Below are 16,330 nucleotides of genomic sequence, written 5' to 3' on the forward strand. Positions count from 1 at the left end.
CCGTGAATGAGGAAAAATGATTATCAATGACAGTAGTCTTGCTATCAACACCTGCTACAGCACAGTAGTGCTTTTTTTAGGGGCCAAGATGGCCTTTTTATGAACACAGTGCACCTCCTCTGCTCCCCTAAACAATTAGTACTTTAGAAAACCCCAAACCAATAAAATGTTGTTCTTGTAGAAGAATGTTCATCCTATCTTCTAACTCACCTACACAGCTGTCACCACTATGGTGGTGAAGACACGTAACAAAGTTTTAGCCTCTAACAAATGTTGGGATGTGTGTGAACTGCCATGTGCACATAGCAAAGAAAACGCACAGTCTTTGTACTTCGCTTCACACAAAGCAGCAGAACCAATCCACATGTTAGAAACAAATGTAATGCCCAGTCCTTCATCTCTGACCTGTCTGCTATTTCCTCACATTTTAGCAGCTGGATGCTGAGCTGCCTTAACAGGAATGGTATACCTTCTGTTCAAAGATTCTCAACTCTCTGGCCAAGACATACAGGTTTGGAATGACAGTTTAATACATCCAGCTGGTAGTACTAACACTACTTTCCAAATTTGTCAATCTGCATAAGAAACAATGACACATACACAACCACAACTTACCAACATTTAAATATCAGTGCTACTAAAAGAACCAAGGCTAATACCAACGTCTACACTTCCTTCCCCTTAGAAAACTATGCAATTTACTGATATGAAACCACTCTAGCCACTGATTTGCAAATGAAAAGAAAAATGATAGGGAGAAACAAGAGGTTTCCTTAAAAGGAATACCAAAACAGGGGCGCCTGGGTGGCTCAGTCGGTTAAGCGTCCGACTTCACCCCAGGTCATCTCACAGTTCGTGAGTTCGAGCCCTGCGTCGGACTCTGTGCTGACAGCTTGGAACCTGGAGCCTGCTTCGGATTCTGTGTCTCCCTCTCTCTCTCTGCATCTCCCCAGCTCATGCTCGCACTCTATCTCTGTCAAAAATAAATAAACTTAAAAAAAAAAAAGGAATACCAAAACAAAACAGGAAGTCAAATCTTAAGTTTGGTACTGACAGACATCTTGATCTCTAATACAAAGCATGTTCTAGTAATTAAAATCAGTTCAAAACTGCCTTGCTAGCTTAGTACATGGGTCAAGTTTTGAGATTTCCTAGGAAAACTACTAAAAATAGTTCATAGCTTATACTATTGAAGACACCGGTGTACTTTTATACAAACTTTGCCTTTTTTTTTTTTTAAGTTTATTTATTTTGAGAGGGAGAGCACAGGAGGGGCAGACGAGGAAGGGGAGGGGGGGGAGAGAGGGAGAATTCCAAGCAGGCTCCATGCTGACAGTGCACTCAATCCTAATGCGGGGTTCAATCCTGCAAACCATGAGATCATGACTTGCGCCGAATTCAAGTGTGAGATGCTCAAGAGGCTTAACCACCCAGGCACCCCATGAACTCTGTCTTTTGTAAGTCTATGACAAGCTGGACTAAGCCATTTCTTTTTTTTTTTTTTTTAATATTTTTTTTTCAACGTTTATTTATTTTTGCAACAGAGAGAGAGCATGAACGGGGGAGGGGCAGAGAGAGAGAGAGACAGAGAATCGGAAACAGGCTCCAGGCTCTGAGCCATCAGCCCAGAGCCTGACGCAGGGCTCGAACTCACGGACCGCGAGATCGTGACCTGGCTGAAGTCGGACGCTTAACCGACTGCGCCACCCAGGCGCCCCTGGACTAAGCCATTTCTAAAGCACAGAAATTATGTAATTATCTGTAGACTACTTTTCCCATCAACAGCTAACCCGTGCCACATACATTTATCTCTGCTGCTATATTATATACAGTGCTCCCATCTATCAGATAGCTGTCGTAGGGTACAAAGGGAAGAACAGAGTCAACAGGAATTTAAGAGACCGTGGTAAGGAAATTATTCTACATTTGGAACTAAATTTATGCAGGTTACTGATTATATTCTACTGAACTACTGGGTACAGCACAAAACAATAACCTTGAAAAATAAAGTAGTGCTTAGTAAAATAGAGAGGAAAAAAAAAAAGATGAAGTCTTTATTCTTACATACCCTTACAGCTTGCCAATACTGATCTGAACTGGTTACAATTTATTTTGGGGGCAGCCACAAGAAGAAGGCAGGACACAGGTAAACTCCAGACACTACCTATGGAATTGGGCCCCATCACTAGGCCTAGTGAGAAAGAAAAGGTTACGTAAATGTGATAACACATTCTTACACAGGGGAGAGCATGAGAGCCAGAGTAAGAAAGTTCACAATATAAGAGAACAGAAAAGTAGTTCCATGTAGCTGGAGCACAGAGGGAAGGACGAGTGAGAAAGGAGGCTTCGAGAAAAACTGGAAGGTCTCCTAAGTCCCATTAAGGAAAATGGACTTCTTTTAACATGGTAATAGTTGAGTATCTTACCAATCGATAATTACTTCCTTCCCCGACTCTTTTTAAACAGAAGTATGTATCAAAAGAGATAAATGGGAGCTGCTCTCGTTGAAGAGCATGGTTGTGTAAAGCCCCAATTCTCCCCACTTCCAGACAAAAGAGAATCCAGAGAAAGGAGAGATGACCTCAGATGATCGTGGTCTGTAAAGGAAGGCTTTATGATAAAAGGCAGTGGACAACAGGAAGAGTACTTTTCTATAAAAGTTGAATTTGAGTTCACAGCTAACTGGCTATGTAAGTATATAAATTAATATGCTTCAGTTTTCCTACAGGTAAACACATATCTCATCTATCCATAACTGCACATGGAGTAGTAGTACAAGGAAACAGATCTGAAAGTATTATACACAATAATTTGTAACTGACTATGGAATGAGTGCAGGGGCACCTAAATTATCTTGCAGGGTAGGTGTGATTTCAACATAACAAAAATGGTAGAGGGAAAGCTTTACAAGTGAGAACAGCAGTAAGTAGAGGGATAGAAACAAACTATGGAGTCCTTTGGGTAAACAATTTGGCTCAAGTTTAAGGACGGAGTAGTCACAAGTTTTCCTTAAGTGAACTTTTATGCCAAACCATTTCTGACTATTTTTTCCTTAAGTTGAGAATTTCGAACCAAGGGTATATTAATTATTCAAAACTCTTAAGTACTAAGACCTGAAGGCAAGAAGAGTCATGCAAGCACTATGTAGTCACAAAAACTGGAAGCCACCTCATGGCCAGCACTAGGTTACCAGTCAAATTAAGTACGGTAATGCTCACAATAAAGTAACATAGAACTATCGAAAGTTACAAAATCTATGTATACGGACATGCATTTATCTCCGAGACATGCTTGCACAGGTATAAAATTACCTCCGGACACACACTGGTAATAGTTATTGCGTCTGAGAGAAGATATACTTTTCACTGTATACCCTTTTACGTAAGAACTGAATTTTTAACCACCTATTTGTATTATTTGTAAATATAAAAAATCAACAAATTAAAAAAAAAAAAAGGATCTATTAACTAGCATTTCCACAAATGGTGCCAGGCAACTGAACAACCATATGAAAAGAAATGAAGGTTGGACCCCTTCCTCCCACCATATACAAAAATTAACTCAAATGGACCAAAACCCTCAATGTAACACCTAAGATACTTTAAGTCTTAGATGAAAAGTGTACATCTTCATGACGTTGGATTAGGCAATGGTTCCTTACATATTACACCAAGAGCACAAGCAACCTAAGAAAAAAAAAGAAATTGGACTTCATCAGAATTACCAACTTTTGTGTTTCAAAGGACACTATCAAGCAAGTAAATGACAACCTAAAAAATGGGAGAATATATTTGTAAATCCTGTAACTGATAAAAGCACAGTATCCACCATATATAAAGTAATATTACAACTTAACAAAGACAACCCAATTAAAACATGAGCAAAGATTTGGAACTGCCAATTCTCCCAAAGATACACAAATGGCCAGTAAGCACATGAAAATATATACAACATCCATTAATCATCTGGAAAATGTAAATCAAAAACACAGGGAGATACTGCTTCCCACCCACTAGCATTGCTAGTGAGGATGCAGATTCCACGATGGTGGAAGTTTCAGATGGTGCAGCCGCTCAGGCACTCTAGTAGTTCCCCAAATGCGTAAAAAGCATTAGCACATGACCCAGGTATATACTCAAGAGAAATGAAAACATGTTCACACAAAAACGTGTACATGAATGTTCACAGTAGCATTATTTGAAATCGTCAAATTTGGAAGGAATCCAAATATCCACAGACTGATAATGGGATAAAAATGTAGTATATTCATACAATGGTATATTATTCAGCCATAAAAAGGCATGGCTAAGTCTTTAGCCTATAAGACATTATGCTATGTGAAAGAAGTCAGACACAAAAGGCCTCAGAGTGTATGATTCCAGTTGTATGATAAAATGGCCAAAACAGGCAAATCTACAGAAACACAAAGTAAATTAGGGGCTCCTGGGTGGCTCAGTCGGTGGAACATCTGACTTCGGCTCAGGTCATGATCTCAAGGTTTGTGAGATCGAGCCCCGCGTCAGGCTCTGTGCTGACAACTCAGAGCCTGGAACCTGCTTCAGATTCTGTGTCTCCCTCTCTCTCTGTCCCTCCCCTGCTCATGCTCTCTTTGTCAAAAATAAATAAACATTAAAAAAATTAAAAAAAAAAAAGAATTACAAAGTAAATTAGTAGTTCTCAGGAGCTGGGGGAAAGGAAGATGGGGAGTAACTGCTAACAGGAATAGTTTTTCTTTTTGTGATGACGAAAATGTTCCAAAATTACAGTAGTGGCATTGCACAACTTTGTGAATACACTAAAAACTGCAGAATCATATACTTTAGGCGAATTTTACAGTATTTGAATTATACATACATACATACGTACACACACACACACACACACACACACACACACACACACACACACTTTTAATTATTTTTTTTAAAGTAAGCTCTACACCCAACGTGGGGCTTGTACTCCTGACCCCATGATCAAGAGTTGCATGCTCTACCAACTGGGCCAGCCAGGCACTCCACTCTGCCATATTTATTTATTTATTTTATTTATTTTTTTTTTTTTAAGTTTTTATTTTTTTTTCAACGTTTTTTATTTATTTTTGGGAGAGAGAGAGACAGAGCATGAACGGGGGAGGGGCAGAGAGAGAGAGGGAGACACAGAATCGGAAACAGGCTCCAGGCTCTGAGCCATCAGCCTGAGCGGGGCTCGAACTCACGGACCGCGAGATCGTGACCTGGCTGAAGTCGGACGCTCAACCGACTGCGCCACCCAGGCGCCCCATCTGCCATATTTAAATACAGCAATAAAGATAAAAAATAGTGACAAGAAATAAAATAATAAAAAATGCCATTTTCTTAATTATAGTTCTAATCTCTGTGCAAAATAAATGAAATGCCCTTAGATAAAAGAAATTTGCCGAATAAACACTGCCTTTTAAATATCTTCTTTACTCTTAAACTTAGCCATTGAACCCAGCCAATGCACACTCCTCTGCTTCTTTCCCTCATCTACTCAAGTTGTTACTCTCTTGATCATTTCTCTAATTATATGGTTCCCAAGTTTTTTCTACCTCAAATATCTTGGCAGGTATGGGAAAGGAGGAAGAAATAAAAATCTTCTGGGGACCATCAGTAGTTTGATAAATGCTCTCATCTCAATTTGAAGTCACTTCAACATACTACACCATTTCCCATTTCAGATGTCGGTCCTTGGATGTTTATTATACTTACAAGATTAAATACAGTAAAAGCTAAATTACATTAAAAATAACTTTCACATAACATAATGATATTAATGGGACATTCAATCCTGCCAAACTCTAAGTTTTTGACATCACCAAGATGGTCTCTGTAACCAGCCTCCAAATAATCTAGAGTATTTTCTGATTAAAAGATGCATAAACCCTTACTGTAACCTTTCCAACCTCTTCACTAGTCTATCAGAATTATGAGAAGACAGCACAAGCATTGAAGGTCTAAAAAATATACTGCTCAATACGTGGAAATAATACCAGGCAGGAAGGTCAAAACACCATTTATGTATGTGTGTTAACGGCAGGGCTCTAATACTGTAGTTCTTAAAGAGCAAAACTTATCTGAGCAAAACAAGAGGCGAAGTGAGAGTACTAATTCTAAAGGACTAACGCCGGCCAAGAGTAACCTGACCAGTAAAAAGTGTGATGTGAACATCAGTATCACACTCTTAAGTATTTAGAAGTATTTTCATGTACCTTCTCACTTAATTCCCAGTTACCCTGACATTTATAAACAGCAATCTAAGCTTGCCCTTTAAGAAGAAAGCACTTACGTTAAATTTCTAGAAATCCTCACAGTCACGTTCTCACCACCTGCACCACCGTTTCCCCATTTCTGCAAGTAAAGCCCATGCAAACATACAGGAGAGACAATGTTCACAGTCACTAAACTAAGGAATAGTTACGACACACACTTAGAACCACATTATGCCAAACCCAGCTAGAGTAAATGGTCCAGAGGATGAAGAGATCATGGAATACAGCTCATGTAGATAGAAAAAAATGTAAAATGGATTGGGAAGATCTGTGTGAAAGACAATGGTTTTTTTTGAGATGCTTGGACCATGCTGGTTCACAACTAACCCGTCTTCAAAAGCTGTGTAGCTTCTTCTTTTTTTTTTTTTTAAGTTTATTTATTTTGAGAAAGAGAGAGAATGAGCTAGGAAGCACAGAGAGAAAGGAGGACACAGTATCCAAAGAGGGCTCTGTGCTGACAGCAGAGAACCCAATGGGGGCTCAAACTGAGGAACTGTGAGATCGTGACCTAAGCCGAAATCGGACACTTAACCAACTGAGCCCCCCCAAGCACCCCAAAGCCGTGTAACTTTCAAAGCTAAATGCAAGCAACTCCAAAAGATCATTGTCTCCATATTTCATTAATGCCAACTCTGCTTTTGGGTTGAGAGATCAGAGCGAAGACAGAGATTCTATTAACCTTACATTAACGTTCTCAATATAAGGAAGCAGAAGCCATTCCAAAATACCAGTTCTTTCATTTTTCAGGAATTAATATGGACTCAACTACTCAGAAAAGTGCTCAAACACTCATCACAATGACGACTAGCAAGTTTCAAGGCAGAATCCCCCGAGAGTAGCAATTTTCAAAGTGTGATCTGGGGATCTCTAGGAGTCTCTCTTGCACTCTTTGGGGAGAAGGCACAAAGTCAAACCACTTTCACAATACTAAGATGCTATTTGCTTTCTCACCGTCACTCTTACATGAGTGTTTTCTAGAAGCTACAAGAGATGGGACATTACAATAGAACGTAAAGCAATGCCACTATTTACTTTTCTTTTTAGAAGTTATTATTCTACTTATATGTGGTATCTAAAGTAGTCAAATTTACAGATGGAAAGAATGGTGGTTGCCAGAAGGGAAGAACAGGGAATTCAGTTGGAAAAGATGAAAAAATTCTGGGGATGGCTGGCGGTGACGGTTGCACAATATACATGTAATTCATGCCCTAGAACGGTACACTTAAAATAGTAAATTTTATGTTATATATATTTTACCACAATCTTAAAAACCACACATTATATTAACTAAGAGGCTTATTATTCCAAATGTATTCTAAACAATTACTTTTAATTTCTAATAATGTAAACATCTATAGGTAATAGTTTCCACAAAAGCTTTTGGGTTCCACAATGTGTTTGGGTTTGCAAAGGTGTCCAGAGTCCAAGAAGTTTGAAAACCACTGCCCTAGAGGTAGGTGTGGTTGTCCTGGCTGGTAGAGCATGCAACTCTTGATCTTGGGGTTGTGAGGTTGAGCCCACGTTGGGCAAAGAGTTTACTTAAAAACAAACAAAGAAACCTACAAGCCCTAGAGTATCAGTCAATTATGTAAATCTTCCACTGGACCCCATTAACTCCAATCTAATTAACACTCATCACCAAATAAAAACAACCCCTTTGGTGCCAAGTCTATCGGTCCGTTTCTCTGAGGTAGGTATCAATACCTTTCTATATATGCTCGTATCTTGACATCAGTAAGACCTAGGTTTCACTGTTTTTTCTTGCTATAGGTTTTAAAGGCATTCAACCACAACAGTGGGGAATGTCATACCCCTAATACACGGCAACCACCAATTACAGTGAGCACCTCTATACCCACCACCCAGATTCTACCATTAACTTTTTGTCATATTATATTTGCTCTATCACATATCCACTCATTTCTATTAGTTTGCATGTAAACTGAAGATATCAGTACATACATTCTCTCATTTTTCCTTTTGAAGCAAAATTTACATACAATGAAATGCATAAATGCTAGGTGTACATTTTTTGAGTTTTGACAGATGCATATACCTGTGGAACTTTAACCCATTTCAACATAAAGAACATCATAATCAACACGAAAAGCTCCCTTTGGTCAAGTCAATCACTGCCTACATTCCCACAGAGGCCACTATTCTGATTTTTCACCCACAGACTACTCTTTTGCTTCTTCTACAATTTCATATAAAGGGAATCACACAATGTACTTTTTCATGCAGCTTCCTTCACTTAGCATGTTTTTGAAACTTGTCTATATTGCAGTGTATATCAACAGTCCATTCCTTTTTTATTGCTGAGCAGTATTCCACCATATATATATTATCACAGTTCATCCACTTTACTACTAATGGATTGCTGCCAATTTTTTGCTTTTAGGATAAAGATTTTTGTCCAGGTCTTCTTCTGGACCTACGTCTTCATCCCTCTTGTGTAAATACCTAAGGAGTAGTATTTCTGGGAGGGGAAAACCTTTTTAGTTATGGAAAATTTCAGACATACACAAGAAAGAATAGTATAATGAATTCCCATTAAAGTCAGCTGCACTTATATTGATTCATAGCCACTCTTTATTTACACCTCCACCCATTATTCTGAAGTCCTATATAACATCATTTTGTCTTGAAATACTTCAAAATGCAAACAATGTTTTCAAATCTGGTCAAATTATTTATCGTGAAATAGTCAAGAAAACTTCATCACTGATTTACCTACAGATTAAGAGTTTAAAGTAGCAATGGATGAACTATAATTTTTATTTATTTTTTCTTCTATCTTAAAAAAATTTTTTTTTAGTATTTTTGAGAGAGGGAGAGAGAGACAGAGCACAAGTGGGGGAGGGCAGAGAGAGAGGGAGACACAGAATCTGAAGTGGGCTCCAGGCTCTGAGCTGTCAGTGCAGAGCCCAAAGTGGGGCTTGAACTCAAGAACCATGAGATCATTACCTCGTGGTCATGGCCGACTGAGGTCAGACACTTAACCAATGGAGCCACCCAGGCACCCCAGCTCTTCCTATCTTTTAAATGATGCCTTCTCTACTACCCTTCCTTAAAACCTAGAGAGTCAATGGTATAAAGATATTTTCTATTCTTACTCTGAAAAAAACAGAGCTAAACACAAAAGCCAGTATTGAGAAGTATCACACGGGAACATCAATATCAATATGATCAAGCAGATCTCCCAAGTGTTAAGCACCTTGAATTAACTAATCCCATGCTATGGTACCATTTTATAAGTAAAACCATACGCGAGACTTACAACCTAAACGTTCAATAAGCCATCAGTATAATTATGCAACATCCTAAAATAAACACACACCAAGGGTTTAAAAGCCTGGAACCACCTGTGGATATGCACTGCTATATATATTCTATACGTGGCAGTTATGAATGAGAGGGGAATATTTGCCATTCACCAGTTTTAATCATCTCTTCCTAATAAATTTCACTATAATTTCAGTTGGATCTTTTTCTTCTATGCCAAGTTTTCCAAAGAGCAAAGCTCAGAGCTTTGGAGGCACCCATGATGCATATCCTTGAAAATACAGGACACCAGATTAAGTTCCAGAAAAGTGAACTCTAGAATTAAACAGCACACACACAATAGTAACAAGGAGAAAAAACACAAATGACTGAACTCTAGACAAAGGGTTCTGAAAAGATGCCAACATGTTAATAAGGACCCGAAGGACAGGCATTATACAATCCAGATCAACTTAATACTGCTCATTTTATTCATGATCCAGTCCACAGTTTCTCAACCTTGGCATTACTGACACTTTGGGCTGGGTAATTCTGTTGTTGTGGATTTGCCTGTGCATTAAAGGATGCTTAGCAGCATTCAGGTCTCTAACTCGTATGTTAGTGACACCCCTCCTTTCCATTCTTGACAATCAAAAATTAACTCCAGAACTTGCCAAATGTCCCCTAAGAGCTAAATTCACCTGGTTGAGAACCACTGATCTAACTTTACCCTTGGATGTCTGTACGTACAACGTTCCTTTCCATTTCACTCTTCAAAAAACAATTCTTGGCTCAAAGAGCTAACAATCTAAAAACAAAAGATGCAAGAGTCAAGAATTTTAGAATTTTATTGCAATATCCTGCATATAAAGAGGGCTTCAAAATTATAGACTCAGAGTGTTTTGTCCACCACAGATCTATCTTCCCTCCCTCACAACTTACAAACATAATGGCTCATATCAAACTGTACAAATGCCTCAAAAAAGACTCACACTGTAATCTTCAGTCAGCTCCACTGTACTTAGGGCCGAATGAGTCCCATTCAATTTCATTGGAGTCAGACTACTTGGGTTCAAATCCCTGTTCCACCACTTCCTAACTTCGTGATACATTGACCAAGTTATTTTCCTTTTGCCTAAGTTCTCTTAACTTTAAAACAGAAATAATACTATCAACTTACGGGAACAAAGTGAGTATAAAATGCTTATAACAGTGCTTAATATATAGTAAGTGTCCAATAAATGTCAGTTATTTGCTATTATTTTAGCTACAAACCTATTAAGACAAGCACTGTTATCACCAATTTATAGATGAAGAAACAGGCCAAGAGATTAAGAAACTTGCCCACAAACAGTGTAAGGCTATGGCATAAGGATTTAAAAATAGTCCGTCTGATTCCAGAGCCCAGAATTTTTCCAATGTCAATAAAATCAGGCTAAGATTCATTAACTATCAAGAGTAATATTATCAGTCTTACTTCAAAATAATAACCAACACAAATTTTCATTAAAAGATTAATTTAGAACCCTTAACTAAATTCAAGCATATTACTGAATTAAGGCTACACTGCTTTTATACACGGACAACTTTCAGTTTCTATATCCCATTTTAAATGATTGTTATTTACATACACCTTAGTTTCTGTTATTATTAATGTTACATCGAAGCAGCTTATTAAAATTAGTCTACTAAAAGATCACTGATGCAAAAGGACAACATAGGATCGTCTGAGACAGCGGTTATCTTGTATACATTCTGAGTGTCTTGTTCTTTCTCCAAGGTCACTGATTCTGTAAAGGACAGATTTTGTTCCCAAGTCCCAGAAGACTTTGGTGACCCTTACACACATGCCTGGTTGTCATACAACTTACTACTCTTTCTTGCTTAAACTTTGCTATTCCCAATAAACCAGCAACTCATGCACCCCCTCTTCCTGCAACCATTGTTAGTTCTTCCAACATTTCATACACTGTCGATGACATGTTCTTCGACCTGGACTTTAAATATTACTCATTTTAGAGTTCAGAGAAAGTCAGAACAGAGGTAGAAAGAATAGCCATGACCTGTATAACTTCATAGTCCCCAAAAATTAGAATGAGAAGAGACCCCAGAAACTTAGCCCAACCCTCCAGTTTCACAAACCGAGAGACAGGTAACTTGGTGAAATCTTTAACTTCTCTAAGATTAAAATAGAGTCTGGTCTTGGCCATTTGGGCCCTCTTATTCTCCTTTGCTCTTTCAATTACTCATTTGGACTTTAACATTTTTTTCTGCCTCTACAGTTCAGTATCCTCTCTCAATATAGTGTTTATCACAAGATGGGTCCTGGTGCTCAGTTGGTTGGGCATCCGACTACAGCTCAGGTCATGATCTTCCGGTTCATGGGTTCGAGCTCCGTATCGGGCTCTGTGTCTCCCCCTCTCTCTCAAGAATAAAAAAATATTTAAAAAGATTTTTTAAAACAAAAAATAAAATTAAAAAGTAAAGAATTGTCCACCATGGTCATTTTGACTAAATAGTCTAAGTAATTCCACCCCAACCTACTGCTCTATAAAAGGGAAAGAGGTTGGGGCGCCTGTGTGGCTCGGTCGGTTGAGCGTCTGACTTCAGCTCAGGTCGTGATCTCACAGTTTGTAGGTTCGAGCCCCGCATCGGGCTCTGTGCTGATGGCTCAGAGCCTGAAGCCTGCCTCGGATTCTGTGTCTCCCTGTCTCTGCCCCTCCCCTACTCACATTCTGTGTGTATGTGTGTCTCTCTCTCTCAAAAATAAACATTAAAAAAAAAAAAGGGAAAGAGGCTGAAAATGTCTGCTATTTAGGGCCAAAATTTTGTCTATTCTGTTGTTCAGGTTACTCTTTTATTAGTCTTCTACAAGTCAGTTTCACCTTCTATAACAATTCACTTCCTCCACACCAAATTCCCTTCCTGTTCAACAAAGGAAAAAAGAAAAAAATCTTGTTATAGCATCCATGTTCAGAAACCTCTTGTTTCACTCATCACATTATTCTGATAGACTCGACATTAAATCACTAATTTATCAGTCATCAGACTCTTGCTCCCTAGTCTATCATTTCCTTATCTATCAGTTCGATTACAAATTAGCACCCAAACCATGAATTCTAGATGCTGCTTACACGCAGGGCCTTCAACACCCATTCAAAAATCAATGCCTCCACCACTGTCAACCAAAGGAGGAAAACCATGACACTGTCATACGGAGTTCCCACCTCCCTCCCTTTGCAGATGCTCCTCCACCAGAGCTCACTCCAAAAACCTTGCTTTGTGAGGCTTTTTTCCTGAGGTTTCAGTTTTCTTTGAACTATGTAGCATTTTGTTCATAACCCTCTTAAGGAAATTATATATTTGGGTATTGCCCATATGCACTCCTTACCATGAATTATCAGAAGACAAAATCTATGGTTCTCAGCTTTGTTCTTCCCCATACTGCTTAGCAAAGTGCCTTGCACATACCAAACCCTCAAATACAGTTGCCAACTTAAAGACGGGCTTTCCCAGCATTTCTTTATAGGCTAGCCATCAAGTCATCATTAGTTTGTCAAGTCATTTTGTTAATAAAAATATTTTCCTTACACCTTGGTGTCTCCAATTAATCAAGTTAAAACTCTTCTAGTTCACTAGGCATAAAAAAAAAAAAAAAAACTGTCCTCATTTCTGGGGTTCTCTCTTACTGAAATGATCCGTATGAAAGTCTGCTTTAATATCCCTGGTCTCTCTTTCAAGTCACTTATCAACCAAACAAAACTCTCCTCTACTCGTGCCATCATAAAAACCAAATCTGTAGGAACCACAAACATAAACAAATAAACAAATATCCCTTTGGCCCACAGTTCACTTGCTCGGGAACAGGAAAAGCTCTGGGGTAATTCTAAATTGCTGCAAGGTAACTAACAAAGTGCAAAGTAATAACTGAACAGAAAGAGACAAACGTGCTGGAGAGCCACCCAAGTACTACATTCGTAGAAAAGCTTCTCCTTTTCACACAAGGGATTTGTAGGAGTCTTCCTTCGCGAATAGAGTCAATGTCGTCAGTAACCATCACCATATGCTATTCAAGTCTACCTTCGCTTTCAAGTCGGCAAATTTCTCGAAGACAGCAGCAATTCGGCTCAACGAGCTTTTACTTTATTTTTTAAATGTTGATTTATTTTTGAGAGAGAGACAGAGAGAGAGAGTGCCAGCAGGGGAGAGAGGCAGAGAGAAAAGAGGGAGACACCGAACCCGAAGCTCCAGGCTCCGAGCTGTCAGCAGAGCCCAACTCGGGCTCCAACCCTCTGAAGTCAGTGGCTCAACGGACTGAGCCACTCAGGCGCCCCTCAAAAAGCTTTTAAAGTGCCTCCTCCATGCCAGGCAGAGTGTGGAAGCTAAGGAGATCTATAAATATAACATAAAGTGCACGTTCTGCATTGCTCCTTTACCTGCTCTCTCCATCAGCCATGATTTTGACCAGATCAACCATTATTTGTATTAGAAAGAGAAGTTTAAAAAAAAAAAAAAAATCCTGCCCACGTGATCTGATGGGGCAAGGAAGAGAAGGTTGGGAAGGAAAGAGGCATTTTCCCCTCTATGCCCTCCTGAATAATCAATCATCCATCTAGCATGCTTGCCTTTCAAAGCCCACCTAAAACGTTAAAAATCAGTAAGCCTTTTGTAAAAGTAGTACTAAGAAAAAAAAAAACAAACTTCAGGATACAACACTGGCATTTGAAACTTGAAAACTTATGTTATTGACCAAAAGATCCATGCAATGACAAAGCTAAAAATGTTCTCTCTCACTAATAAGAGTGAATCAGAGCAGTCCCCTACTCCACCCAATTGCCACCCTTGCTAAAACTGGACAGTTCAAAACCTGGAAAGCTTTGCTCGCCCGCTCCACACCAGAAATGAATTTGATTCCATACATCAGTGTTGAAGTGTAACTAAATGATAGCCAGAAAACGTCACCAAATACCGAAATTTATCAGGACATTTTGTTCTTTAGATTCAGCTGTACCTTTTTCACAGTTCCCGAACTCTCCCCACCCCCTCCATTCTACACGGAAAAGCTCAGCAGATACTCTTACCCGAAAAACGAAGTATCTGTTCAGGTTTTCTAAGTAAATTTCCACTGCTAGGTTTACGAGGAAAACCTACTATTCACACATGGTCTCCATCGGCACCTCCGCTCAAAAAGGCTCGAGTCTGCTGAGTTGTTTCCGTACCTTTAAAGGGTGCCCAGATCTCCTCTGCAAGCCTAGAAATGATTTTCAGTCTCGCACAAACCTACTCGGACGTTTCGAAGCTACACAGTGTAGCAAACAACCCAGCATCTGGGCAAAGATCTGCTCACCCCTGGAAAAGCAGCTTTTTGAGTCTCAGGAACTAAACACATTAAGGAGGCCAAAGCTAACCTGCTCAAACCCTCCACACGTCGGCATACAATCAGGCAAGCCCCGGCCCACATTTCTTTCCCGTTCCCATGAAATTCTCAATGAAAGGCTTCACACAAAAGGGCCTTGGCGCCCCAGACGCACAATTCCCCGGCTCCCGCCGCCCCTTCTCCTCCCCCCCACCCCCAACCCCGACGAGTGTAGACTCACCAGCACCGTGGTGCAGATGGACCTCAGCTCAGACTCCACTTTCTCCCGATAGTCCTTAATCAGCTGCAACTTCTTGTCGGAGGTGTCGGTTTTCTGCTCGATGCTCGAGATGACCCTCCAGGCGGACCTGCGGCCCCCCACCACGTTCTTGTAGGCCACCGAGAGCAGGTTGCGCTCCTCGTTCGACAGCTCGGCGCCCTGCTCGGTCACGGCCTTCATGCAGGTGGCCATGTCGTCGTAGCGCTCGGCCTGCTCGGCCAGCTTCGCCTTCTGGATCAGCTCCGTCTTCTCCATGAGGACGGGGAGATAGAGCGAGGGCGAGCACCGACCCGGATCGGGAGGAGGCGTGCGGACGGCCTGCGGGCGGGAGAGGGCGCGGACAGAAAGGCGGGGGCGGCGCCGTCAGACAATGCGCCCGCCGCCCCGGGCCGCCCGCCCGCCCGCCGCCCCTTTTGTCCGTCCCCGCACGCGCCGCCCAGTTGAATTTCCCTCCCCCGCCCACGCTCCCCGCGGGCGCCCGGGAGGCCGAGGGGCGCCCCGCGGAGGCGGCCCGCGGCGAGGGGAGGAGGAAGGGCCGCTCCCGCGCCCGCCCGGCCCAAGATGGAAGCGGCCGTTGGCCCACACCTTGCCGCCAGAGCCGCCCCTGATGAGAGCGGCGTCGAGGCCGGCCGCTCCCGGGGGCCGGCCTCCCGCCCTGCCCACAAGCCCGGCCAGGCCCGAGGAGGGCCAGCGGCGACCGTGGCGCTCACCTTCACGTCTCCGCGGCCGCGGCGCGAGTCCCACCACTTTGATCCGCTTTTGGCTTTAGCCGAGGACCCTCCCGTCTCAGCCTAGCCCGGAGCCGAGGGGCGGGCCGCCGCGCGGCTGCCCTCCCTCCTACCGCCCAATGACGCGCCGAGCTGCATCCGAGAGTCCCGCCTCCATCCCCGCGGCTGGCCAATGAACACTGAGCGCGCGGAAGGGGGCAAAGAGGGCGGGGCGGGAGGGGAAGCGGAGACTAGGAGGGTGGGTCGGCTTGGGCAAGTTCGGTTGACCGGCAGGCTGCGGCTTCGGCCACGGGGTTTCCTCCAATTAGATCCAGGGTAAAAGGACGTCACTGTTGCCATGGCGATGCTGTTACCAACTCCCCTCATCCACCCCGCCACCCCCAGCACTTGTGGGTGCGGCCCGGGAGCGGGAG

At 41.7% G+C, this 16,330-nt stretch overlaps 1 protein-coding gene across 1 annotated transcript in view; it reads right to left on the bottom strand.

Moving 5' to 3' along the window:
- Positions 1–16,030, bottom strand: part of YWHAQ (tyrosine 3-monooxygenase/tryptophan 5-monooxygenase activation protein theta) — a 39,353-nt gene extending 23,323 nt beyond the window's left edge. The window contains exons 1-2 of the mRNA XM_040496036.1: positions 15,900–16,030; positions 15,151–15,507 (exon numbers count right to left, since the gene is read on the bottom strand). Coding sequence (XP_040351970.1) covers positions 15,151–15,444 — 294 coding nt within the window. The 5' untranslated portion in view covers positions 15,445–15,507; positions 15,900–16,030. The remainder of the gene's footprint in view (positions 1–15,150; positions 15,508–15,899) is intronic.
- Positions 16,031–16,330: the final 300 nt, after the last annotated feature.

The sequence above is a fragment of the Herpailurus yagouaroundi genome, unplaced genomic scaffold (assembly GCF_014898765.1).
Source record: "Herpailurus yagouaroundi ecotype Mexico unplaced genomic scaffold, PumYag 188, whole genome shotgun sequence".
NCBI classification, from domain to species: domain Eukaryota; kingdom Metazoa; phylum Chordata; class Mammalia; order Carnivora; family Felidae; genus Herpailurus; species Herpailurus yagouaroundi.